Source organism: Takifugu flavidus, chromosome 17, assembly GCF_003711565.1.
Source record: "Takifugu flavidus isolate HTHZ2018 chromosome 17, ASM371156v2, whole genome shotgun sequence".
NCBI lineage: Eukaryota > Metazoa > Chordata > Actinopteri > Tetraodontiformes > Tetraodontidae > Takifugu > Takifugu flavidus.
The window spans coordinates 5884217-5911960 of NC_079536.1; the positions used below are offsets into that span (position 1 = coordinate 5884217).

General features: G+C 45.8%; 1 protein-coding gene across 4 annotated transcripts in view; it reads right to left on the bottom strand.

The window, feature by feature from the left end:
- atp8a2 (ATPase phospholipid transporting 8A2) overlaps positions 1 to 27711 on the bottom strand; it is a 34148-nt gene extending 6437 nt beyond the window's left edge. Inside the window, exons 1-32 of one of the 4 annotated variants that reach the window (XM_057012786.1) lie at positions 27469 to 27702; positions 25439 to 25546; positions 22066 to 22210; positions 19880 to 19979; positions 19487 to 19585; positions 19324 to 19369; positions 19076 to 19116; positions 17758 to 17831; positions 17479 to 17548; positions 17086 to 17213; positions 16878 to 16989; positions 16627 to 16795; positions 16417 to 16544; positions 16264 to 16341; positions 16091 to 16179; positions 15820 to 15864; positions 15578 to 15653; positions 15314 to 15502; positions 15190 to 15239; positions 15023 to 15092; positions 14836 to 14920; positions 14574 to 14713; positions 14088 to 14226; positions 13470 to 13534; positions 8495 to 8667; positions 4641 to 4824; positions 3987 to 4097; positions 3133 to 3207; positions 2326 to 2448; positions 1775 to 1853; positions 1641 to 1702; positions 1203 to 1259 (exon numbers count right to left, since the gene is read on the bottom strand). In XM_057012786.1, coding sequence (XP_056868766.1) covers positions 1203 to 1259; positions 1641 to 1702; positions 1775 to 1853; positions 2326 to 2448; positions 3133 to 3207; positions 3987 to 4097; positions 4641 to 4824; positions 8495 to 8667; positions 13470 to 13534; positions 14088 to 14226; positions 14574 to 14713; positions 14836 to 14920; positions 15023 to 15092; positions 15190 to 15239; positions 15314 to 15502; positions 15578 to 15653; positions 15820 to 15864; positions 16091 to 16179; positions 16264 to 16341; positions 16417 to 16544; positions 16627 to 16795; positions 16878 to 16989; positions 17086 to 17213; positions 17479 to 17548; positions 17758 to 17831; positions 19076 to 19116; positions 19324 to 19369; positions 19487 to 19585; positions 19880 to 19979; positions 22066 to 22210; positions 25439 to 25546; positions 27469 to 27511 — 3153 coding nt within the window. In that variant the 5' untranslated portion in view covers positions 27512 to 27702. Of the gene's footprint in view, positions 1 to 1202; positions 1260 to 1640; positions 1703 to 1774; positions 1854 to 2325; positions 2449 to 3132; positions 3208 to 3986; positions 4098 to 4640; positions 4825 to 8494; positions 8668 to 13469; positions 13535 to 14087; positions 14227 to 14573; positions 14714 to 14835; positions 14921 to 15022; positions 15093 to 15189; positions 15240 to 15313; positions 15503 to 15577; positions 15654 to 15819; positions 15865 to 16090; positions 16180 to 16263; positions 16342 to 16416; positions 16545 to 16626; positions 16796 to 16877; positions 16990 to 17085; positions 17214 to 17478; positions 17549 to 17757; positions 17832 to 19075; positions 19117 to 19323; positions 19370 to 19486; positions 19586 to 19879; positions 19980 to 22065; positions 22211 to 22846; positions 23082 to 25438; positions 25547 to 27468 lie in introns of those variants that run through there. The other 3 variants (XM_057012788.1, XM_057012787.1, XM_057012789.1) reach the window with 3 other exon arrangements.
- Between the last annotated feature and the right edge of the window lie 33 nt (positions 27712 to 27744).

Sequence of the window (27744 nt, forward strand, 5' to 3'; positions counted from 1 at the left end):
GGCTGTTGGCTGTGAGGACAGCTGAACGCACAAGTGTCAGCGCCGTTCTGTCCGTACCGCAAATCTCCCTCCCTCCGTCTCCAACAGTATAAATGGTCCAATCCCGTCTGTGACGTGTTCATTTGGACACAAAGTGTCTGGATTATATGTAGGATCTGACGTATGATGATACTATCAACATAATCATTCAATTAAGCAAAAGAGGGGCATAAATCACAGTAAACTGATTTACTGCCCTTTCTATATGATTAATGTAACAGATGATCAGGCCAGAGTAAATATCCTGGATGTTGAAAAGTGTAAAAAGATATTTCTTATGAGTAAAGTGAACCATATTAAATCAAATCTCTTTTCGTGTATGTTTCTATACGCACTCCTCATCCAACAGATGGTAATCTCACTGTTCCCTGCTCTGTTTTTCTCCTTTTCTGGGTTTTAACTGAGCTACGATGATGTTCACTCATCTTTTGCATCTTAAGTTTCCACATTTAAAGGTTCCCTGTGGTGTTTCAGCGTTTTTGTTGTAACATCCAGCTGTTTTTTTGCTTATTTCAATCGTGTATTGATGAGTATTCTGTATGTTTCAGGGCACCAGTGAAGACCGAGGAGGAAAACCGGTGGCGCAGGGACACGCAGAGCTGCATTTATTCGGCCTTTATTTACCTACAGATGGCAACATACACAGGGCACTCCATACCCAACATGGGAAACTGATTTTAAACCCCCGAAAATCCCACTAACACCAGCAGTTAAGCACATTTTACCATTAGCTCTTTCATATTTTTATGAATCAAAATCATCTTTGCAAATGTGAGACATCTGTTAAAGCTTAGGACTTGACAAATGCGTGTTGGTGACTGTGAAATAGCACCGACGTCACTTTCACACATGCACTGTAATCCTATCTTTGCCGAGATTCCATCCAGAAGTATGCGACAGGCCGCCTGCATTTCTTTTAGCTCTCGTGTGTGAATGGGAGGACGTCCGCAGAGAAGCCAGCTAGCATGCTGGGCACTTGGACAAAAGTTTTAGGGTTTGTCTTTTTTCTACTTGAGAAAGGGAGTTTAGTGAAACCACCAGACGAACAGTGTGAGCCACAGCTCCCCCCTGCTTTTCCTGTCTGTAAAGCTTTTTATTTATTGGCAACCAAGTAAAATGCAGCACATGTGGCATAGTACATTAGAGCGTGTTACTGTTCTTACCCTGGTCCAAGCTGTCGTCTCCATTCCAGCCTTCAGACATACTGTAACTACCACATACTACACACAAACACACAAGGGAGGGGAGAGGGGGGCAAATAAAAAAATAAAGAGAATCATGTTTAGTTTGCTCCTGAGCGGAGAGATGATCAACATTAATGTTTTACAGCAATTTCTGTGAACACAGAAGCCCTAAGGACACTAATGCAACAAATAAACACCACATGAAATCCACCGGAGACTGTGGGGAGGAAACTGATAGTAAGAATGTGAAGGAGAGGAGTGAGCGGAGGGAAGAAGTGGATAAGTGTCAAGAGGAGACAGCGTGGCTAGACGAGACTGAAGGAGCCAATGCTGCTGTGAGTATAAAAAAATAATCTATAACCCTGCAGGGCAAAAGACAAAAAGGGGAAAACTGTTAGAAAAAGAGCAATTGCTTACTGTGTAGACCATGTTTCCGACAAATAGGTAGTCATTTCCCAGGCCGTCGCTGAAGGGCGAGTCTGTGAGGGAACATACATGAGATGTTACAACAAGAATTGTGAAATTTCTACGTCAGCGCTCCCTCTTCTCACCGTGTTCCAGCATTTTCAGAGGGAACCAGAAGAGAATAATGGAATGAATCAGTGCATTGATACAGTGACCCCAGAACACCTGGAAGACAGAGGCAGGAACACAGAAAAGTTAAAAAAAGGGAGGTCAGTATGGGCAAATGCCAACACACACATGTGCCTGTGCGGCCCCCCCTCCCCACGCAAAAAAAACAGCAGTTCCTCACAGTTACATATAACTTCCACTGTGTTCTTGCCATCAAAAGTTCTCTCCTGCACACACACACAGCAGGCCAGGTTGCTGGTTCACCCTCTAAAATGAAAGACTTCCTTATTCGGGCCCGATGAATCTCATTGCAGGTTGCCGTGGAAACATCCCGGGTTCCCCGCAAGTCTTGTTTACTTGCCGGACTCCCAAACAAACAGAAGGCATCACTCGGCAATCCCGAAGACGAGCCGCAAAGTGTGGCAAAATGAAGGCAGACGCGTAATAAAGCTTGGATATATGCTGCACGAGGTCAGCAACTGTGTGTGAGTGTGTCTGTTATTGGATCACAGTAAATAGGTGTGTGTACCTTAGTGTTGAAGCCCTCGGCATTCTGGGTGATTCGGTAGAGCTGTGGGAAGCGAAGCATGTTCTGCTGGCTGCACGGTCGGTCGAATATCCCCAGAGTGAATGGAGGCAGTGCAGTGAAAATCTGCAGGTTTCCACAGAAGATTCACCTCATCAAACTTGATTTTTAAAATACGAAGCAGCAGTTTTTTAAAAATATCAATATAAAGGGAAATGAAACACGAACACTGGATTATCATTTGATATCATGTGTCCCAAATGCTCCGACAGCTGTTGGACTTTAATTTTCTTACTGTAGTGGAGATTTCAAACACCTTCTTTGCTACTTTATTTCCCACATCGATCTAATTTTGGTCACGATGGAACAATAATCAAATTTCAAAGGGATTACTTTAAAGAGATTATGATTACAGAGATTAAACCTGGGTTTAATCTTGTAAAAAGTGGTCTGGATTTAGACTACACTGATAACAGCCAGGGAGAGATTAAAACAATAATGTTGGGGCACTTTGTCCTGCTCCCCAATCAGCATTCACATCAGACTGTCGGCACTAAAACACATTCCATAATGTTCCTGGAGCCTGAAGAATTCAAGACGCACACGGCTGTCAACGAAACGCATTCTTGAGCGCGCGGTCGTTTCGGGCATTCGAAAAAGAGGCGGCGAAAAGAAGACGAAGTCGAGTGAGATGGATGAAGAGATAGATGGGCGGGCAAAGACGGTGCTTGATGACAACGTTGGTGGGGGCGCACGTAGGGGGTGAAGAAATGGTGGAGAGTGAGAGGAGGCACGAGGTTGGGTACTCACCACATTGTAGAGGCCTATACACCAGCGCTCAAAAAGGATCTGCCCCGAGAACCCATTGACAAAGGCAAACCAGAGCTGGAACACAAACAGAGGGATGGGAGGCCATGGGAGATGGGGGGAGGGGGTCAGTCGGCCAATCGTGGTATGAAATTCAATCAAACAGCTGAAAAGGACACAATATCTAAATGTGACTTGGGCCCTGGGGAAGCCTTCAATTAACGTCTGCATTGACGTGCAGCTGACTGGTGAGCTGTGGCAGCCTGAGATGTTTGGGGGCTACTGGTGGGAGTTGTGGCATTCCTGGCTATACAGCAGTGTGCACACAGCCCAGGGGTAAGGTCACGGACACAAACACATGAACACACACGGCCACCACCCCCCATCCTTTCTTCATCGTGTGGACAGAGACAGCCTCTCACCTTTGACCTAGAGGGAGCCAATCATGTGAGATAATAATGGAAACCTACACACACTCACACACCCAGTGGTGATGTTTGCAAGACAGTATGGTCCCATGAGGACCTGCACCTGCTGGCATCCTTAATGTCAGAGGGGGAGGATTGGAAAAATACCCCTCATAGCAGGGAAGCCCACGAGTGTGGTATCTCTTCACCTACACACACATTAAATTGTTCAGTGCCAGGGTCTTGACACTGCTGATCTACAGACCCAATTTCTATTCCCTAAATGTGTGTGCGTGTGTGTAAAAACAGACAGAAAGCAGACACCAGGAGGGCACCCCATCCATCACTGTCAGCATGTCGACAAACAGCTGCAAAACATCTCTGTTAATATGACTCTGTGTGTGTGTGTGTGTGTGTGTGTGTGTGTGTGTGTGTGTGTGAAGCTTCTACCTCTATGATGTAGAGGACGACATTCTTGTAGAAACAGTACAGGATGCACTTTGTGACACGGTTGTAGCTCCATGCCCCGTGGACCAATAGCAGCTTCTCCAGATAGGAGAACTACCAATCAGAGGGAGGCAAATGCATTTATCAGGCGAGTACAGAGAAAAGGAAGGAGTCCAAAGTGCAGAAAACACCAAGAATGTGACTGGGGGACAAAAAAGAATCTCCAATTGAGATAAGTTGCGAGATGGATAAAGGCTAAGAGATAATCAATCAGCGAAAGTGTGAGACAAGACAGTAATTAGGAGAATCCTGATGATCCTCTTAACATTTTCAAACCGTGACTATGGGGAAACACAAACGTTAAGGACGACCTCTCAATTCAGGTTTACTTTTTTAATAATTTGATTGCCGGTACATGATTTTCAACAGTACAAAATTGCTATTTGATACTATTTACGAGTGACGTGGTTCCTGGTTGAACAACGGTGTGTTTAGGTTTGTTTTACCAACCGTGATACCTGAATGACCCTCAAATTTCCCCTTTCACGGAGATCAAAGATCAGGAGAGTGTGCCTTAAAATGAGCTGGTATGGCTGTATCATCTACATGGGCGGAATAATCTCCATAACCTCCGTGGCTGCTGTGTCTGCGTCCCACCTGTGCTATTGAGTAGTCGGAGGAGTTGGTGGCCTGCATGCCCTCGTTGCCGCTGATCCCCACTCCGACGTGAGCCGTTTGGATCATGCCCACGTCGTTAGCCCCATCGCCTATCGCCAGCGTGATGGCCTTCACGTGTTTTTTCACCATGTCGACAATCTCGGACTTCTGCAGGGGAGACACTCTGTGGAGGATAAAGAAAAAAGGGGGGAAAAACACCGGTTAGCATTCTGAGTGTGGACAGCTGGTTTCAACTGGGGTAAATTACACGGAGAGGTTGGCTGATTAAAGAATAGTGTGAGAGAGAACGAAAACAAAAAGTAGTTTTGGGAAGGGGGGGGGGGCAAGGATGGCAACCATTACCAAAGACTAATAAAGCCTGGAAATTTTAGGAATGGGAAACAGTTGAAAGGGAGAGAAAGAGACTGCTGAGAGCTTGTGGATGGCGAGGAAAATAATGATTTATTGTTCTTGTCATTAAATTGTATCATGTGTAGTTCAGGAGTAGTTCAGCTTGTCGTGTTGGATTAAACCTCCTTTTTATGTAAACTGTTGTCAAATTGGAGTTATTTAGTGCAGCTAGAGGCACAAGATGGCTTAATTAGTGTGTTATTTGTTACTCTGCCACATGTTTGTGGGTCTCGGCTCTGTTTCCACAAGCTCTCCCAGGTGAAAACGCCTGAATCTACCTGCGGGTGGGTCAGAGTCTGCCTGCGTGACAGGAAGCAGCTTGTAAAAGCTGGGAAAACATGACTCTGACCCCTGAATCATCAACACTGGATTCTCATGATGCTTTGTTCTGCCTCCACTGCACCAACAGCTGCACCTCCAGTCATCGGGTTGTCAAGCTCCTGGAGTCTGCAGGCACCGCTGCCCTCATCTCCGATGGCCGTGGCCCCACCCACAGGTGGCAGATCAACATCTGGCGTTTGATGGAGTTGTTCTTGAACTTCAGGCGCCCTCGCCATCCTGAGAGACTCCTCTTGGGGATCATCGGCGTACTATACCAAGGACACTGGCAGGCTGCACATATTGGAGAGGAGGACTGGCAGGCTGCATGGACCCCCCCCCCCCCCCATCCTCAGGTGGGACTGCAGTCCATCAAGTCCAAAGTGCCAAATCAGAAAACAGCTTCTTCCTGACAGCTGCTGGTCTCTTCAACAAGAACACGGCCCAGGTCCCCCCTGTGAGACAGCCTTCCACCCACATTCAATAATCTCACTCCCCTCATTCCTCCTTGGCATGACGATCCATCCTCATCCTGTTGTCCCGAACAACAGCGAAAACACAGCAGTCAAACAGAGAGGAATCGCTTTCAGACGGGGAGCTGATGGCTGTCCTCTGTCATCGGCCATTCGCACGTCTTTTTGGAGACGTTTGACAGTTTCCAGATGCAGGAGTGAGCTCATCAGGTGATCAGCCATTACACAAAACCTTATTTTGCTAAAACTAAGTCTTATTTCAACATAATTCTGAAACGCATTAACTTAAATACCAAGAATATCAAGTACTGATAATCTCCCCGTGTTGACGTTCTCCAAAAATGTAATTCTGGACTCACTGAGTTTTTCCTCTGTTTTCAAAACATGATTTTTTATGAGAAGGCGTTCCTGCTGCTGGACACGTGTACACATAACTGAAGCGCGCCTTGTCCGTGCTACTTGAAGCCTGTGTGGTGAAAACAAATATCTTTAAAAAAGAGAAATTTGATCCAGCCTTCTAAATTGAGGGTTATCACTCAAGGTCATTTATAGAGGACGTATATCTCAGAGCAACGTTTTGGGCATCCACTGTGGACAACGATCCAATTGAGGCAGTTCCTGAGAAGAGGAGGACCTATTTTGTGTGGGCGTAGCACACAGATGTCACTCTTTGCTCTCTTAATGACATTACAGAATTCAATTACAGGCAGCTGCATGATCCATCACATGAATGCAGTTGATTTTTTTTTAAATAAAAATGCAGCAAAATTTAATCAGCAGGAGATAAACGACCCTCCAGACCTGCAGCCCAAAGGTCATTGTCAAGAGGGACGCATCACTATCTGAGACCACTTGTGTTCCGGTCAAGCTGAAATCACTGAGCTGGGTGGTCTGGTTAGCGGTCATACATCCAAAAAGAGCCCCCTCCTCCTACACTGCCTCTCCAGCGTTTCCACGGGGAGATCTCAGCAGATGTTGCTTAAGGACGGGATCGGCTTCCGCTCTTTGTTTTTCCTGCTCCTAAAGTGCCGGGCTGCTCGTCTCGCTCTGATCACAAATCTCTCCTTTATCTGCCTCTCTGCCTCTACCTTCCCTCCAAGCGCCCGCTAACAGAGTCTGGGCCTGTGCAAAGTGGAGCCGGCGAGATGAAAGGCTCTTGGGGCAGTTTGTGGCAGAGCCGAGCAGAGAAAGAGCAGCCCACTAAGACCTCTGATAAACAAACGCAGTGAAGTCAGGAAGCCACCCTGAGATTTAAATTTAAGAGATGTCACACACGCGTGAGACACCGGCTCCCCTCTTGCTGTCCAGTGCCCACATGTTGGAAAATTTCCACAACCTCCAGCTAATGTTTCAGTTTTTTTTAGTTTTTTTAATTTTAAATGTCATTTAAAGACGACAGGTCACTGATCTATGCATTTACAGAGCTGTAACTGAACCAGCGTGGGGTAATTTTAAAGCTCACGTGATTGCAGATCTCTGCTCTTTGGCACAGAATCGGAGATTACTTCCAGATCCAGACTTTTTATGTTTGGCGCAGATGATGAGGGATAGAGGGACAGCAACAGATGGACAGAAAATCACGTCCAACTCAGCCACAATATATACCCTCCACTCCTACAGAGTAAATGCAACATGATTATAGGGAGAAGTACCCACATTATTCTCTCATTTCCTCTACAAAACGAACATAAGTTCATCGTGTACATGGATTGTTGATAGTGGACCCTACTGACGCCTTTTCAAGTACACACTCGTAACCAATGAAAGGGCTCTTATGAAAACCCTAGAGTTTGACCTAAATCTGCCCCTATGAATGGCCCCAGATATTTGAAACTGCTCTTACAGAACTATACATGTTTTCAGGTCTCCCTGGGTGTCGGCACAGATGACACTGATGTTTGGGGTTTATGCCTAACGCCTGAGAACCAACACTGATGACTGAAGACAATGAGAATGAGCCATAGTTAAACGAGGATAAGAAGAAAGACCTTTGAGTCCGGATGTGACCTGGATGTGCAGGGGAGAGCCAATGGCTTTAACTCCCGGCCGAGACGCATCCTCGCATACGTGGACAAGAGATGAGCGGAAAGACTTTTGTTAAACAGCACAGCTGGCGGTAAGGACAGCAAGGGAACACCGCCTGCTTTGTTCTGATGGAAATGTGAAAGGACTCAGGCTGTGTGTGCCGGTACAGCTAACGGTGCGTGACTCATGGCTCTGACATTAGCATGCAGAGCTGTGTATTCCACAGCTCCTGTGGTGATATAGGATACAACCTTTTCAAACATATGCACAGTAGGACGCAGGTCTGCAGATGTATGCACACATACGCCCAAATCAAAGTGAAAATTCATCTGTGTGTAATTACGGACATAATTGATCTCGTAAATGTTTTCTTTACAAGCCGCCTGCTGTGATTGGCTTAGTTTGCTGACTTTATTAAAAGGAAGTTTTTAGGCGATTTAAACTGCAGTGACACCCAGAATTACCCTCTCCTGCCAAAAATCACAGCAACCTCCTGGATTTGCACGGTTAAAAAAATAATATGCAGAGGTTAAATAAAGACGCAGGAAAGAAGCGCCATAAAGTGAGCCCTGTTGGAAGGCTGCAGCGTTTCTAGGCAACGAGTCGGTTTCTCACTCTGCCACCTACCTGCAGCAGATCACAGCTTTACAGGACAACGCCAAGTCCAGGAAGGCCTGGCGAAGATCGAAGGACAAAGCGTACTTCAGAGTCTGGCCGTCAATGATTAACGCTAGCTCATTTTCTTTCCCTAAGGAGTCGCCCAGGGACGAACAGTGAGCTGTGAGGGTGGCACGGGTTGCCTGCAAGGAGACAAAAACAAAGAAAATGAGTATCGTGTTTCTTAAAAATAACCAATTTCAACATTGTTTCTGCATACTGAATACATACACACCGTACATCAGGCAAGGCCATCAAGGTAAAAAACACCATAAACACACACCTCACCCCTAACTGGCAAAACACTTAAAATCCTCATCCAAAGATAACAAATCACAACTCTACATGTCAAATGGCTAATTACCTTGTCTTTCAAGTGGCACACTTAGAGATTTTGTGTTTTGAAGGAGACACTGCGGCCTCGCAAGTGCACACACACACCAAAACACACAGACCAATTTGTTGAAAGGTAAAAACCACCAGCGCTAAATAGGAGACATGTGTTTCCCGTTGCACGCACCGCTTTCATCTAGGGAAGGAATTTGCTTCTGAGTGCACTTAGCAATTAAAAATGGTAATATAAAGTTCACAGTTGCTCCAGACGTCATCCCAACGCATTGCTATAAGGTCCTGGAGGCACAAATGTGCCCAAATAAGGCCCCAACCGGGTGAAATGAATTATTTATTCCATGTAGCAAAGTGTATCGGTTAGCAGGAATGCCAGTTTGCCGGTGGGGCAGTAGTTTGGGGCAGTTTTGATGGAGCTCTCGATAATAGAGGAACAGGGATTAATAGAGAAAATAAACATCTCATGGATTTGTAATGAACTCCATGTGGAGCAGCAGGCATCTTGCGAGCTACCACAGAGGCCACACACCCACACACACACATAAACACACATGGGCTTTAAACATCTCAAAGTTCAACGTGCGCAGTGCTTCTCCTGTGGTCCATCTGTTCATCATGGATCTGTTCATTATGAAATGGATGACTTAGCCCAGTTGACTGATTTAGTAAGTTCAGGTTCAAGTCTCCAAGTGACGACAGGGGACAGCTCACAGGAAATGCTTGTAGAACCGTGGAGGATACAACCAAGAACAAACAAAAACTAGAAGAAATCGCTGATTTAAATCAGCTATTTTCCAGTGGGTTACTGGTTATGGGGCCAACGATGAGATAACCAGTCCTTCCATGATCAGGTCCTGCTAACAGACACCAGAGTGAGCGCTCACGCTCGTTTATACAAGCACGCACTGCAATCACATGTAAAAAAAAATCCTTATCTTCTATTTAAATCCAGACGCGCACACATTTGACTCTTTTTGAAAGTTCCCCGCTCTTGTTTTCCAAGGCTGATGGGGAGGGGGGGTTTTTCTTTGCGTGTCGGAATTCCTGTTTGCATTCACCTTTTTTTCCCGCAAATAGCGGAAAGGAAAACAAAAACAGAATGAAGGGATTAAAGGAGATTATAGGTTGTCAGAGTCCTGAAACTCACGCGTGTTTGTAGGGAAGCTAAACATGCGTGCGCACGTATGAGTGTGTGAACAGAGGCTGGGTGGGGGGACGCACACATGTGAGCCCTTTTTTCCCTCCTGTTTGTCCTCACCTCATCAGTGAGTAATAGCTCGGCAGGGTAACTAAACATGGAAAGAAACAAGCAAAAACTGTATGAAAACATGACTAATTCCTGGCTCGTGGCCTTTTATGTTGAAAAGCTTGCACAATGTTCCTCATATAACTGCAACAGAGCCCGCATGGGTCAGTGTTCAACAAATGCTAACTCCCCGCAGTGAGACTAGACGCACCACATGACTTGTCACAGCATGTTTAACACACACACACGCGCACACACACACACACACACACACGCACGTGGATACCCACTTTGTAAGGCATGCTCTGAGGCCCTTCTGTGCGGAATTTTATCAGTTTTATATTTAGATCACAAAAGTGGGGGTAAGAAAACTTGAAACTCCCCCTTCTCGCACTACATACGTATAATATAATACATAGAACCCTACATATGCATACATACATATACAGTATATAGGGAATATTAAACAGTGTGTGTAGCATTAAAATAAATTAAGTATAGCTATCGTTAAAATCTCAAGAGAAATTAAATATAGGGAAACATGGTAAATGAGAATGGAGCAAGAGTGACGGAAAAGAGTGACGACTATTGGGAAAGGAAAAGATCAAGCTGCTGAGTGAAAAGAGAAGAACATGCTCGTATCTGAGGTGCAGATTCTGTCACCACTGAGATTTAATACACCGTTTAATTATCTGACTGTGCATCTGTGTAAACACCCACATCCTCTGCTGCCTGAGCCAGCCAGCCAGCCAGCCAGTCAGACACATGCACACACACACACACCACACACACACACACACACGCACACACTTGTACCTTGGCCCTTCTGAGGACCAAATAATAGAAAGACATGTTGTCTTTACAGTGAAAGGGCAGATTTGTAATGAAATGAGCAACAGCAGGAGTGTGTGCTTGTGTGCGTGTTCTTAAAGATGATTAATGAGTGGAAAAGTGATAGTGTTTGTTTAAGAAACTTCAGTACGAGAGCAGATTACGGGAACTTTCAGGAAAGAAAGATTTTTCTAATTTCTAACCAGTCCTGAGCTGATCAGGTCAGGAGTGCCTGTGACACATTCACGGACAATTGGCAAAAAAACCCAAAAAACGGTAATACTTCCTGAGCCATTTTTGAACCACGCGGTTCAGCTTTTCAGGTTATACTGGTAACACGGAAAGCAACACAGCCACCGATCCAAACATTAATCACTGGCTGAGTTCAACCTCAGCGGTTAAAAAGGAAAGTTTACATTGGGACACTTCTCTGTTCTCTGGCATAGAATAAACAGCAGCGGACGGAGCAAAGTTGTGCGTCAGGTCTGTGTGTGGCGCTCGATCCGTGGGTGACAGATGGCGCTTGTCACAGCTTCAGAGGCCACAAACCCGTTTACCCAGGAGGCATTGCTCACACGCTTTGTTTTGATGAGCAGAAGCACCAAAAGGGGATTGCGTTACCACTCACTCATCGTCCTCACGTGGCTCAGCCAAGTCTCCCCCCCACCCGCTTTCTTCTTCTTCTAACCAGATTGTCCAATTCATATACTACGTAATCCAGTAAACACGTCCGTTGCTCTGTGCATAAACACTCTTCTGTGTTCACTGACATAAACAGGGATTTTCTTTTGCTTCCCCGTGCTTTGGTACAATTCCTTCCTTCCTGCCTGTAAAGAGGCTGTTGACAGATGCGGCGGCTCGGTTCGGGTGGGATAGGTGGCCGACACGGGGAGAGGCCACGGACACAGATGAAAGCGAGTCGATGGATGACATTTGAAAGAAAATGTTGTTTAAGAGGTCGGGTTCTGTTTTCACTCACATGCTGGTCACACTCTCCAACAGGCCCAACGAGCAACGCTGGGCCTGCAGTGGGTATTTAAAGTGCATGTCAGATAATGTGCTGCTTTGAAGCGGGTGTGATTTTTCATGCCCACACATCGATGGTCACAGCTAAAGGTCACGGTGCACACGAGGCAGCTACGGGATATTCATATACAGGAGGGAGCATTGTTTTATTTGTTTTATGTTGAAAGGGTCTTTACACTTCCTTCACTCTGCTCCCACGCTGATGTCCAATTATTTCCACCCTTCTTATGCACCAGAGAGGTTTGTACAGTAGCAGATTGTGTGGTTCTATTAGTACAAGTTACTCATTTTTGCACACGGTCAGGTGCAGACATGCGGGACATAAAGCCAAGATAAGTGTCCCTCTGAGGACAATAAAGAACATCTTATCCCATCTGAACTTAGTCTGCTGCAGTTTCGAGTCCAGCTCTGTCTCGTAGTACTGAAATATATCAATACGATGACTGTTTTAAGACCATAATAAGACTATTGGGAAATCAGAAGTGTTTTTTAAAGTGTTTGTCTAGTGTGTGTAATGTGTATGAATCATCACAGGTAAACACAGCAGCAATCTGATGAATATGTTTCAGTGTTCCATGTTGACTTCACACCTACTTGCTAATATGCTGCAAACACCGTACAGTTTGACGGAGAGCATGCAGACGCCACGTGAAAATTCCCACGCTTGGCTTATGTTTCCTGTGAACCAGCTGCCTCGAAAAACTCTCTTCCATATCAAACATATCATATAAACTGATTTCTAAGGATAGCACAATTCAAGATGTGCTCCTGGGACCAACAAAGAAAGGCATCATAAACTGCCTGAACTGCAAATGTGCAACTTTTACATTATCAGAGTCAAATGTTGTATCTTGTGACCCGCGTGGTCTTAGACATTATTGAAATATACAGTATGTGACCCTTCCCAGTGAGCAGATTTCAAAGAAAATCATCCCAAAAGCATTACAGATGATCCGATTATGCAAATGCCATTGCTCTTCTAACTTGCGTTTCTTACGAAGACATTCGCTTAGTCGGCTCGGTTATGTTAACGTCCATTTGGTCTCACACAACCGGAGCTTTGACTCTGCAGCTGCATACAGAGACACCTGACAGTAATACTCAGGCAGTCTGGGTTCAGAAGACCCATGTGAAGCTACACACATTGCTCTAAACAGCCACGGCAATGTAAAGTGCGTGCACGCTGCTCAGTATGTAAAGTGCTACTGTAGATGAATTCTGTCAGAAACAGAAGAAGCCAGAAAGAAGCGAGCGCTCAGTGGTCTCCTTTCATCCCTTTCTCCCAGGAGACACCAGACACTTTAATTACCTGGACCTGTGAACACACAAAGAACCCCACCTACCAATCTGGCTACGGAACACACCCTGGTTCCCACGGTTATGTGTTTAATACCCTACAATATATCAGACTCTCTCCTGTCTGCACACGGTCACAGTGTAATCTGGAGTACAAAAACCAACAGGTGAAGCGAGTGAGAGGAAGCATCTACTCACATCCAGAGAGTCCTCGTTGACAATGATATGGGACATGCCATGTGTCACCAGACGACACGAGTAACCTGAGAAACAGAGACAGATACTTGATGGGAGGCGGACGGGGGATGGGAGGGCAGATTAGATTCACTAAAACCCAAAACACAGGTGAAAAACTGGTTTTGCGTACGACCGATTCTGAAAATCCGGCTCCATTCTCACAGTTATCTGACTCCGTTCTGCTCCCCTCAGCCTCCAGCCATCGTCACACCTCATGTGGTCTATTAAACGCAGTAAAACGGCTGGCTCTCAGCTTTTATGAATGTTGATTAGATCACTCGAACGTTTGTGGAAAGTGCTAAAAAAATCTTTTGTCTTTTTGTTTATGTGGACATTTGACACCACCTTTAAATGCCAAACACACTAATGTCATTCCTGTGGAACATTTGCTGTTCGACCACTAAGACTGGAGAAATGTCTGGCATTTTCAGCCCACATAAGGCCCTTTATTCTAGCAGCCATGATTTAATTAACTCCACAATACTCTCTCCTTCACTTGTGCACATCGGGTTGCAGGTTCACTCGTCAGCGAAACCTCATAGTGTCATACAATATAGTTTTCATTTGAAAGGCTTTCACCTATGTTGATGGCCGTCTCCTGTTTGTCTCCAGTGAGGACCCAGATTTTGATGTCGGCCCTCATTAGAGTGGCGATGGTCTCGGGCACGCCGGCCTGGAGACGGTCCTCTATGGCCGTGGCGCCCAGCAACATCAGGTTCTGTTGAGAGAGACAAATAAAAACATTTAAAAAGCACATTTCAGAAGCAGAAAAAGCTCCAAATGTGTGAGCTTTTTTTTTGCAAACTTCCCAGGCATTCGCCGCTAACATCCTCAAAAACCAATTAAATATTTCCACAGCATCCTGACTTTGCATTTATTGGACACCTTAAGAGGGAAATCAGAGCATGTGCTGCAACTTATGAGTAATGAGAGCCTGCCACGTTTGGAAGGAGGTAATAGAACCACTCTGCCCCCTGCTGGTAGACATGTGTAAGAACCAGGCTATCTGTCTGTATTTTGGAAAAATACTGTCATTTGAGAAACAGGAGAGAAGAATGTGTTGACCTTCTCCAGCAGTTCATAACACTCCTCCAGTTTTTGACTACGGTCTTTCAGCACGGTGCTGGCACGGTTGTACTCTCTCAGCCACTCCTGGTAGGCTTCTTCCTCGAGGTCGACATAAGCAAAGCACAGCGTCCTCAGTCCTGCCATATGAGGACAAATCAGTCACCGATTTGGGACAACGTGGTATCTTTATATGGACTCTGTCTACATTTTTCCACAAGTTGTGCAAACAGCCACAGAAGATAAAGAACAATTCGATTACCCTCGGTAGCAAACTGTTCCAGATGAGCCACAGTTAATTCTTTGTACTGGGAAGCCTCAGTCAGCCGTTCAAAAATGACATTATCCTAAAAAAAAAAAAAAAACCAGAACCAGAAAATAGCTATTAAATTTGAAAATGTCAAAAGCATTTGAAGTTTTATGCTTAAATTTGAACAGCATAAACTTACAGCGCCTTTGCAATACAGCCGGAGGGTCCCGCTGGGGGTTCGGACCACCACAGACATACGTTTGCGGTTACTGTGAGAGACAGGAGCAGGTTGGGTTTCACAACACATTATAATCTTATATTACAGTGTAATTACCTAACTGGGAATGATATTTATGGGAGAACTACCTGGAAAACTCCAGAACATTCAGCAGCTCGTAGCTCATCTCCTTCCCCCTCTGAAACACACATATCAGCTTCTAGCATTTCAAAACGAAGCGGTTTCAGCTCTAAAACACAGACGCACACTCACAGCTTCAATAATGACTGAGTCTGGGGTCCTTCCGGTGAAAACAAAGCCCAGTCCTTTGGCCCCTTTGACCAGCGCTCCCTCGTCTGGTGAAGAAGCCTGGTAAATAATCTGGTTATCCTCCCTCTCCGGGACCACCGTGTGGCACACTGCCATCATTGTCAGGAACTCGCAGATTTGAGGTGAGGTCGGCTAAAGGACACACAGAATCAGCATGCGGCTTTTCTGATCAGTGTTCAAAGAGGCGTCGGCTTCAGGAAAACCTACGTGGTTCCCCTCGATGTTTTGGATGAGAGTCGGGTCGTCGAACTCGGTCGAGTTATTGCTGCTGGACGGCAGGTTGCTGCCAGACAACAAAAGAAACCCAATCAATTACAGAATTTATTAACTTTTTCACCATCAAAAGTCTACAGCAGGTTAAATCACAGCGTACAGTCCACTTACAAGTCATGCGGGGACTTAATAATAAATACTAGAAAGGGAAAAGCACCAGGGGGGAGGTCACTGACCTGAAGTCCTCCATTGAACGATCACAGTCTAGATCAGGGAAGTGGCTGCAGCGATGAATGAGTTTTTGTGGCAGAAAGAGTGAATCAGGTGAGCCGATTAGTGCATTTGATTGAGCGTGAAGGAATTAAATCAGCTGAAATAATAGGTTCTAATTCTGTAGTACAAGGCAGCGAATGGCATTAATTAAGTTCCGCCTAATTCTATTAGTGCAGGAAGGCTCTAGGTGCTTAGAGGAGAAGGCAAAGACAAAAGAATAACACACGTACGCACCCATATGTAATTCCTGCAATGGTACACTTCTTAAAGTGCATGATGTTACAGGTCAGAGTTCCTGTTTTGTCAGAAAAGAGATACTTCACCTGGAGGAGAAAATCATAAAAAGGATGCTTTATTATGCCTTCGTCAATCTAACCTACACATTTATGAGGAGGGGATAACCTGACCTGGCCAAGTTCCTCATTGAGGTTGGACGTTCGAGCCATGGCCGGTGTATCGGTCTCTGAGTAATACATCTCTACATCCTGTGGGAAATCTAGACAGTCAGCTGAGATATGTGGCAGCAGACATTGAGTGCCTTTAAACAAAACAAGACGTACCCAGTTAATGAAGAGAGCCTGAGTGAACTTGACCACCTCCAGGGTGACCAGCAGGCTGATGGGGATCAAGTTATTGTACAGGATGATGAATGTCAGCAGGTTGTATGCAAAATTAGTAGAGATGTCACCTGCACAAACACAGACACACAATGCTAATGATTATATTTCTATGTTGTGCCTTGTAATGGGCGTGTCTGTGTGTATTCCTACCAGCACGGGACAGGTACCAGCAGGCGTCTTCAGTGTGTTCTCTGTTCCAGATGGCGGCACCCACAGAGCTGATCAACGCCATCACCAGCAGGATGCAGAACAGAACCAAGATCTGCATGTTGGTCACCCGCTCCACGTTTGAGCGCTTCAGCGGCGCCTTGGTGGAGTTCTGGAAAGACGGTTAGTGAATGCGGAGGACACTCGCTGAGATGGGAAAATGTTGTGTTTGTGGACAGCATCATCAATTCCACCTGCATCAGTTTGGAGTCATGGCCGGTGTAGACAACAATTCCCACAACCCACTGGGTGTTTCTGAGCTGGGCACCGCGCAGCAACACCTGGTCTGGACCTAAAGGAGCTGGACTGAAGATGACAAGATGTAAAGGTTAATGCCAAATAAAGAGAGATGACTATCAATAAAGGAACAAAGAGGAAAAAATACAGGTACATGTGTCTTACTTATGGTTCTCCAGACGCAGTGTACCCGTGAAATCATACAAGTGTCTGTTGGGGCCTTCGCACTCTAAACGACCCGACAGACCCACCAAATCATCCAAGGTCTGAGCACCAGCTGTCAGAGGGAGACCCTGGAAAAATGTATCAAATGGAATCAATTACCCTTTTCAGGTAGAGACTAATGTAAAGTATTAGGTTACAGCAGAAAATTGTCCATTAAGGGAACAAAAAAAATGACCTGTGATGTCTAGCATCTTGTATCGATTTACTCAACTACACCACAAAACAAAAAGCAATTGATTTTGGATTTTTTTAGAAAACACAAACTATAATAAAAATACTGTATATCTTCTCAGATATACATACCTGTATACATACCTGTATCATGATACATACCTGTCTGATCTTTAGATTGGTTTCTCCATCCAGGTTGGACGTCTCTGTGTAACACATTGCCTGTGGCTCACTGTAGACAGATGACATCAAAACAGTTGACAGAAACCAGAAAATTTGTTTCTAAACCGATAAAATTCATAATTTGGCATTGTGGTTTACAAATAGATTTGTGATGATTAGTTGTGGCTTTAAAAGGCATTAAAATGTACAAACGATGCGTGTAGCACAAGTTATTTCACACACACGCACGCACACACGCACGCACGCACGCTGCCTGACCTGGAGGACACAATGACCATGTCAGCTGGAAGGTGCTGGCCATTGGTCACCTTTACAATGTCTCCTACTGCCACCTTACGGCCAGAGCGCAGCATTGCAGCAGCGTGCCATTGATACAACAGGTGGGAAAAAGCAGAGGCAGAGAAAAAGAGGAGAAGAATGAGGGGAAGAAAGAGAGGGAACATGAGTTACATTAATTAGTGACCAAAAGAGACGCAGCCAATCAAGAGAAAGCATATGACTTCATCTGCTTCTGTTGGGCTGCAATAGAAAGACAGAAGCTTTCAAGATGCAAGATGAATGACGTGTGGCAATATTGCAGCTTCATACACTTAGTAAACTCACTGACATGATAAACTCTAAGATGGTAACAGGTAAAGCAGTGCTCAAACGTGACTCAGACATGGCGTGGCTTATGGACATTCCTGCATTAGCAAAGCAGCACAAAGAAATCCCTGCACCTGTTGTGCCTCCAAATTATGAGGACAAATTCCTGCGCAGCAGTGATCTCTTCTCATAACGAGGGCGCAAATTCGATTTGATAAGACCCGCTGGAGCAGGACTGGGCACAGCTGGACCTCTGTTAATGAGCACGGCTCCTAAAAAGAACTAGCATGCTTGTTTTCCTCGAGACAAGGATCGACAACATTTGCTACAATTGCGACGGCCCAGTTCTGAGTGTCATTGAGACGGCACATCTGTCGCAGATTTCAGCTTTTGGTGATTTTGTACCACTGAAATGAATTGGACGGATGCATGCCCTATTGCAGCGGTACCCAAATCCAGTCCTCCAGGGCCGCAGCCAAGTCGGGTTTTTCTTCCTAGGAAAGGGATCCAAGGTAAAAGTGAGGTCTACCTGGTAGTACAGAAAACGAGGACTGGAGGTTAACCCTAATGTAAAAAATGACCAGTGGGGAAGCAGTTGCATTTGTCCTCCAGCTCAACGCTGCCACAGCCTCCTATATTCCGCACATGTAACTTTAATGCGGCAGAGGCTGCACTCGTAGCTGCAGGTCATTCGATCGGACTCGCAGGTTCAGATGATCTATGAACCGGCACAGAAAACCAATTACTCAACTAATACGATTTGCTGATGTGGAATATTGGACGGATCAAACTCAATTGTCATCTGGGCCAAAAACCTCTGTCTGGAACTTGAGGAGTATCCTTTTTCGAACAGGCTTTCGAGAAAAGGCTGCGCAACATACTTGAAAGTGTTGGAGCGATGATCTGAAATAATCAATCATCGCAGCAGCTTTTCCCGATAAACACTTGATGCGAGGTGATAATTATGTGTCAGAGGTGATCTCGGCGGTACCTGTTTCCAGATGATCGTCTGCCAAGCTCCGTTCCGCAGCACTGAAAGACGAGTAAGGCGCAGACGTTAGCGGGGCCGCTACAGTACGGCCGCGCTCATGCAGTATTCATAGCGACTAAACTATTGTGTGCGTACTGAGTGACAGACAACAGCTATTTACTCGGCCATGAAAGAAAAACAAAAAAACCCCACAAATAGATGCGGGCGCAGAAAAGAGCAGCCGACATGCAGACACGTGCATACGATACCTGTTGTTTTCTTCTTGTTGACCGTGTTGTCAGCTTTGTGCCGTTTCTGTGAGGACAGGGAGATAAAGGCGCACAGCTGTGGACGCTTTAAGAACCAGAGGCTGCTCTTTCCTGCAGCATGGGTTGTTTTTAACCTACGCATGTCTCGCTACGGACTACTCACGTAGTCCTCTATGATCTCTTTAATTCCAGCCACTGTCAGGATGAAGATGAGCGGGACCAGTGTGGTGTAGCGACCCGTCGGCGATACATCGGGGATTTGCTGAGGAGAGTCACGAGAGTTATATCTTTGCTAAGATTTTTGGACAACCTCCGTGCGTTTCCACAGAAATTACTCAGAAAACCTCAGTAATTTACCTAAGTAATTAAATTCCAGAAAATAAAAGTGCCGGGAAATTTTGGTGGAAAAGGGGCTAAAGGTCTAGCGCCTCGAAATAATGATAAGGAAGAAGCCGATAGAGCAAAGGAATTGATAAAAAAATCTGAAACACTGCAACAAAACGTCCTATAAACTGCTCCTACTGTATGGAAGAACTTATGGAACTTGCTAATTTACCTGCATGAGCGCGATGAACAAGAAGAAGGCGTTGGCGGCCCGTCTGATCTGTTCATACAGGAAGCGGGGCAGAAAGGTGAACACCCCGTACTTGGCAGTACTATAAAGAAGAAAAAAACATTTCGCTGTATTTCTGTTCAATGCCTACAATATGCATGCATTTTTATTTTAACATAACCACACAAGAGACCTTCAGCTGGGCTCTCAGACCAAAACGCTCACACAAATTTAGCCCCAGCTCCTCCAAAATAGTCGCACAAAACCCCTTTTACCTCAGCTGTGCCTGTCAGTCGGCTGTATTGATCAGGCCACTGTATTGATTCACCTTGTTACAACAAGAAGTTACAGTAAGTGCTTTTAGAGAGGCTAAAAATAAACATTAAAAAAAAAATCAACCTTCAAGTCAAAGTCTACTTTCCCCCCACTTTCCTGTCTAAGTGAAAAGTAAAAGCTCCCAAAGTGGCTTTTGTTTAATGGATAGTGTGTGTTCGTGTGCCTACATGGGAGCACGCATCATTATTTCCCCCCTTTTCAGATTTCACCTACAGACAAAAACTATATAAAACTATACAAAGATCAGGACTGTACACACACAGGCGTAGCCACAGCTGTCATCTGTGTCTTTTCCATGTTTTTCATATAGATGAACTTGCTGGTGGGTTCCCAGATGTGAGCTGCGGGAGCAACGCTCCCCTGCTGACGCCACTGAGTCCTGTTTTTTATTTTTAAGTGAAAAGGTCAAACTTCATTCGTTATAGAAAAGAAAGTGCTGGACTCAGATCAGAGAGGTTCCTTTTGTCAATATCATAGGGACTAAATGCATGTTGCGCTCTGCATTTGTGCACAGGAAATGGACGCTTTATATTAAAAAGAACTGTTGGGGAGGTGGGAAGATCCTGCAGAAGTTGGAGAGCAGCGGAGTGCGCGGATAAAAGCTAAAGGGCTTTAATCTCTGGGGGAAAAAATCAATAACGCTATTGAACCTCCGAACGTAAACTGAAAAGTTCCAGGAACGGGAGGGGCGGGGTGAGATGCTCTCGATGCTGCAACAAACACGCAGGAAGGGGCTTGAACGCCACGAAGGATCCAGGCAGGTGGGCCCAGCAGCGTGGGCTTTAATCTGATTTCAAGAGCTGAAATGGGCTCTTTTCAAAGTGGAATCAAATCTTCTAATGGTAGGACGCTAAATGTCAACTGAGTAATGAGGAGCCATCAGGAGAACATTAGCCTGGCGCTAATACTGAGGCAAGGAACCATCAGGCAGGAAAAATAAAAGGAAAAGACAAATACAGGTTGTCTTAGACCTCATCTGACAACCATCAACAAACCCCTAAAACAGGGTGTCCAAATCCAGTCCTCCACGGCGGGAGTCCAGCCGGTATTTCTGTCCTACCGGGCAGACGAGGCTTTCTCCAGTGTGAGCGTCATGGTAGGACAGAAATCCCGGCTTGACTATCACCCTTGAGGACTGGATTTGGGCACTGCTGCCCTAAAATCAGGTTCTTGGTGATGGGCTGCTCATAACATGCTCTCCATGCACCGTTTAGCCTTTGACGAGGAGGAAGGAACCAGTTATCAACCTCTTGCAACAAATGTAAGTAATTTTAATTGTAGCAAGGACTATTTACAACCTTCATTAGGGCATAATGATTAAGCAACATCACCATAAAGCCGTTCAGCCAAGCATTTTGCCACCGAGAGTCCGAGACAGGCAGCAGGCGGAAATAAGGCTCAGCCTTGCAAATAACCGCTTATTAGCTGAGTTATTAAATATCTGTATGACATATTTATGGACACGTTTTGGCCATTTTGTAAATGGAAAACCACTTGTTCGAGATTGAATTAATAACCTAGAGAACGACCGGGAGAGGTTCCAGGCGGTGCAAAGGTCACAGCGCTCACGAACATGAAAAAGAAACAGGTTGTAACGTTCTTGAACCCTGCACCATGGGTGTAAAGCCCCAGTCAGCAAACATCCACAAAGCTGGAGTTTTCTTGAACTGAACTCTGACCACATTATTAAGTTGAATGCAAATAGAACCAGAAAAACCATTAAATGCGGAGAGAGAATGTGGATCAATAAGTGCAGCCCGTAAATAATACTTTTGTCATCACCAATAAGGGTGTTCATTTGTCATAAAGAGCAAAGAAACCGGAGTTAAAGTTGGAACATAAGAGGACTCTACCTGACATGGTTGTCGCAGAACTTGGTCGCCTGGGGCCGGTTGAGCAGCACCGTCCTCGCCGAGGCGTCTACGGGCTCAGCCTGGGAAGTGGTTCCGGACATCTCATCATCTGCCTTGCGGTAACCGGCAGACGAGCACGCTGGTCCTGCACGGTTGGAGTGATGGGAGAGAGGCGAGGCTGGGTGAGTGAGAGGGGGGGAGACGGCCAGGCAGACACAGAGGAGGAGGAGGACGGAGACATAGACGCGCTTCACCGTCCCACCGCGTCCGAGAAGCCACTATATGCTGATGAGCAACGGGTCGATCCGGTGACGTTTCACCTACCAAAAAAAACCCCAGCCCCCTCTTCTCTGCCCGCGTTATTATGCAGGTACTGTCAACGCGTGCACGACGCGCACGTTCCGCGATGGACTCGGGACCCCCTCGTGTATAATGGATGTGCTGAGTGATGCACAATGGCGAACAAACACGCCGGGTTTGCTCGTTTTATCCGCGGAGGGACGCGCGTTAGGCACCGAGCGCAGGTTACCCGTTAAAGAAAGTGGGCGAGGAGGATGCAACACGCCTCTGCTGCACCCCCTGCCGCCCCCACGACCCGGCTTTGTCGTTTCCGACCACTGGCGTCGTGATCCGCGCGCGTTCACTCCCCCCCCCAGTTATCTACGTGGTTTGTTTCCATGTAGATAACTGATGTATTTATGTATCCTTCCGCTATCTTATGCGGTCGGGAGCAACGCAAACAGATCTCGAGTCCAGCTGCTACAACAACGGAACGGCGAACCTATGCAAGGATGGATGCGGCACCGCGCCTCTTCTCTCCTCTTTCGCTTCGGCTCCCGCCGGTCCCGGGGAAAGATCCCGGCGCACCAAGCTCATCTGGCCACCTGCCACCAAGGGGAAGCCGCTACCAGGCAAGATTTGGACGGTCGCCCCCCCTCCAGTTTGACGCGGAGAGGCTCAGTGTTTCGTGTCCAGACAACGAGTGGAAGCCATATGGAGCTCCATCCGTGGAGCGGAGGGGGGAAAGCCACGCCGGGGCTCCGCTTTTAAAGGGACAGGAGCCCGATATCAGGGCCTGTGGTCGGCTTGCATGGCTCAAGTGACAAATCCGAATGCGGGAGTCATGTATCGGGCATTTAATGCGTGCAGGTACGTGCAAGTTTACAGCAAACGTGCAGATTTACTTCCTCGCTACTATCAGAGAACTCCATGTTAAATACCAGGCTACCATTTACCTCTGGCGGCTGTCAAAGGAAGCAAATACCGGTTCAAACAAATAAGCTTTGCCTAGTCATACCTTTTTTGGAGTTTGGCATCGCGCTCGCCATTGAAAATTAAGTCCCTCTTAACCAACCGGTCTGCAAAATGTACACACATGTCAGGGAGCAAAGGTCAAAGTCTATCCACGTGAAACGATAGCAGCTGATAGCAGCTCATCTCCATATCTGTGACCAGGCCTTTACTTCCAGGACCTGACTGAACTACAGATCAGCCCTCCACACTGTTATCTGCTCTGCGTCTCACTGAAGATAATAAGAAACAATAAAGGACAACAGGGGTTAAAGGTATTAAATGCTAACGCACGCTGTCACCTTGGCGTGTTCGTTCTCTTTCATATGATTTCAGTACCTTGATGGGGATCGCACCGCCCGGTTTACATCTAACCTGCGGATCAATAACATCTCTCTCAGCAGCCCACTTTGTCTCAGATTCTTTCCCCAGAAGGGATCAATTCCTGGGTTACTCATCTCGGATGCAGAGGAGCCGCGGTCGCCCCCGTAACTCATTAGCGCTGCACCTCTGATGAGTCAGCGGCAAACCCCACCAAGACCCCACCAGGTGAATTAAAGATGAAGCAGAATCACACAGTCTGGTTCGAACCTGCAGCAAGAGCAGGTAAAGAAGACACCGGACCGGAACCGCGGGGAATAAAAATACTCCGATCTCATGCACTGCTGGCAAGTGGCCATTTGGATGGCGAGGCTTAAATGACAGGTGCATAAATGATGAGGATACAGGCCTCTTATTTTTAGCTAAAACAACATGCTCCAGTGTTGTTTCAGCATTCCCAGTGAATCATCCCTCATTATCAGCTTTGCAGCGATGTCAAGTGAAGTTATAGTGAAACCAAAACTGCCCTGTGCTCAACTTTACGAGGCTGGCTTGGCTGCTGAATAATGGATCGCAACAGGCTGCATAATTTATTTCCCAGTATGTCTCGAGCATATTCCACCAGTGAAGACACCGCTCGCGTGTCGGCTGCTATCGCCGCATCTGCCCGCAAAGCCGCACCGATTAGTGGCAAATTATTTTTTTCAAATAAAGCTTTACAGGGAAAATGCAACAATGAGCACAGATACTCCAAAAGTTTCAGCATTTTTTTTATTTCATTAATAAAATGCCCAAACGTTTTAGAGGCAAATGTATTGTACAAATGAAAAATGAATGGGTGAAACAATTGCCTAAATATTTCAAGTTTAAAATGCCCAAATTTTATCCCGGCAAGCAAAGTTCTGTCCCGGTGTCACGGTAACAAGAGCAAAACAAAGACATCTGTTATACTGCGCGTTACCAATGGAGTGTCTCCTGTCTGGCTGGCCCCTACGTCCCATGCTGTCCTGGTCTGCGTGACCCTCAGGCCTTACGCGCAGTTGACCTGGTCACATATGGTTCTGGCAGGTCCATTTGTCCCACTAATGGATTCGGGCTACTCCCTGTTCAAGAAAGCTTCTTATGGACCAAAGGAGCAAGCGATGATAATCTCCTCTATGTCTGCTCTGCAACTTCACCTGCTGCTAATCCATAACCTGCTAATCCCACAGGTGAGACTGCGACATGCACAGAAATGCATGTTACACTCAAGTAGGTCCACATATGCACGCGCACGTCAGTGGCATTATGGACACAGACTGGTGAGCACATATTTTGATGGTAGAAAACACATAATTCTCATACATTCGGTAATATAACTGCAGACATATGAGTGATATATGCATGCATAGCATCCATGTGCACGCTCCATTTAGGCATGGCATGTCCATGGATGCATGGATTATGATTGATTGCATGCATTTGAACTCTAAATGCATAGTGACCTGTCTTCGGTGTGCAACAGTGATCACCTATCTATAAGCACATGCAGTGAGATGTTACTTGCATCCATCACTCCTGGCCCCAAGTAGCTACAGATTATCCAGGGTCCATGGTAGGAATGTCATACTTCACCCTTTGCAGACAAGAAGTAGTCCATTTTGTAACGTTGTAGCTCTAAAGGGCCCGGGGTCGGGAGTCACCTGGTCCAAGCCAGCATGGCCACATGCATCTTAGGGCACATAAAAAAGGGCAACATCCACTCTGATTTAAGCAAACTCACGTTTGTCAAACGTGTCTGTGAGGCAGGCACGCATGGTCAGACCTTTGCCTTGGCCTTGGTCCTGCAGTTGAGAAGCATCTTGCCTAATAGGGGTCAACACTAAATGCTCTGTGGAGCATCAGAGACCGCAGAAGAAGAAAACAACACACATATATACAAGACAGCAAGTCAGCATACCTCACAAAAAACATTAATTGGCCTTTGTCTTAAATGTAAACTATAACATTTACGTCACGTCCTTGTGTCCTGAAAGATGTAGAGACCGAGAATTGCTTGTCAACGGGCGCCATCTAGCGTCTAATTGTGCGAACAACACCTAGTTGAGTTATTAGGCCTCTGTATCTCCCAAAAGGCATCAAGAGTACCTTGACGACCATGTCATTATCTTAGCAAAGCAAATGCTTTATTGACAGTCAGCTAAGATGTAGCGCTAGCATTAACTAAAACACACCAAGTGTAAAAGCACTCCTGCGTTTAAAAAAAATCCTTGGAAATTTCTGAGTGTCTACTCTGTATAGTAAATAGTATCCCAAGCTATGATAAAGTACATCTAAAATCTTTTTCTTTCTTTTTTCCTTTTTTTAATATTAAACTTGTCTTATCCTGTGTAATTATGTCTCTTAATATTTATGTATAGTAGAGTCTTTAGAAACATGAGCATATGTGTATGAATACAGTGGAAAGTATTGTTCCATTCATCACGTAATTGTAGCAAGCAGGTTACAGCATATGTCAAAGAGATGCACGGTGTACTAATGGGAACAAAGAATCAAGAGGTCAAGCTCCAAGAGATTACAGTAAAGGCCACACGGGGAATCCAAGGAGGGACGATTCTACAAACTGACTAAAGTACTAAAGAGGACTCCTCCAAATCCATCCCATACTTTAAATAGTGCAGCTGTGATCAGTCTTATACAGCTTTCCAACCATATAGACAAAAAAAATCCCCCAATACATTTACAACTTTGCAGTTATAAATCAATCATAAACTACTAAAAATTTAATTATTATTTTTTAAAGAACACATAGTTGAGGGTATTTTTAAACACGATTTCTAAACTCTGGAATGAAGACAGTGTGGCCCAGTTGGCACTGGAAATTTGCCCTGCTTTCTATTTCTGGAAGCTGCAGAAGACACGTACCTACCCCCCACCCCCACCCCCCTCCAACACACACATACAAAGCAATATTAAAAGCTCTGGATGAACAAAACATATGGTCCTCCCTTCCAGGACAATCTATCCCAGTGTCAGCGCGCCATATGTGGAATCATCTGCTTGGAACAGTGTAAACATCCGCTTCACATTGGGTCTGAGGGGTTGATTAAACATCCCGCATTAAAATGCACAACTCATACAAACCACGTCCTTGGTTTGGATTTCATCCATCGACCTCTTTGCATTATCAGGTTTATTATCAGGTTTATTATCAGGTTTTAACGCTCGGGTTCTTGTAAAAGTTGAAAGCGAATAAATTCATTTCCGGGAAAGCTGACAACAAACGCTCTCGCGACGGTCACGTGGCGGCGGCGGTAATTGGCTGTACTTTGATCTGATCTGACGCGTGAGTTGTTTGAAATAACTTGATTTTGCGATATTGTTTTACGTAGATTCTAAAAAAAACAACATGAAAGACCAATCGCACATATAAATAACCCAGGAAATCAACTCATAAAGGATTTGATACAGAAGCTCGTTTTGCACAATATTATGTAAGAGCAGCGTTGAGCGGAACCTTGACCCTATAAATGCTTAGGCGGTGCACCTGCGGGCTACCTCCGCATACCTGACCGGTGCCAAATGGATGGAGGCTGAAAGAGTGACCCCACATTCCTGCCGCAGTCCAGGACAATCCCCGTTATAATGCCAAGCACATCCAACGCGCCCCGTGAGATGCAGGCCGCTGTTCCAGCCCCAGAAATCCGAGATGTCACAAAAATGTAAATCTATCGACGGCTGATGGGTCGGGAACCAGCTGGCAGCCGAAGCCCCGAGTGTGTGTTTTTATTTCGACTGCGTTATTAATCTTACCTCCTTCACTGTGTATCTTCTTGGGTCTCCGGTTGAAATACATTTTGCCGGTGTTGAATGAGGGTCGCTGAGGCTGGGACGCGGAGGCAGGAGCGGTGTCATGCTCATGGGTCTCCGGTAAAGTAAACGGTCGCTGCTCTGGATCCGAACCGAGGTCGCTGCTGTGGCCTTGGGATCATCTTTCCCGACTGAACCGCACAGCTAACGTTGAGAAGGGCAGGTTTTAGCTAAGCAAGAGGAATATGGCTCTGCTAGTTCCGGTCAGAGATTTCAAAA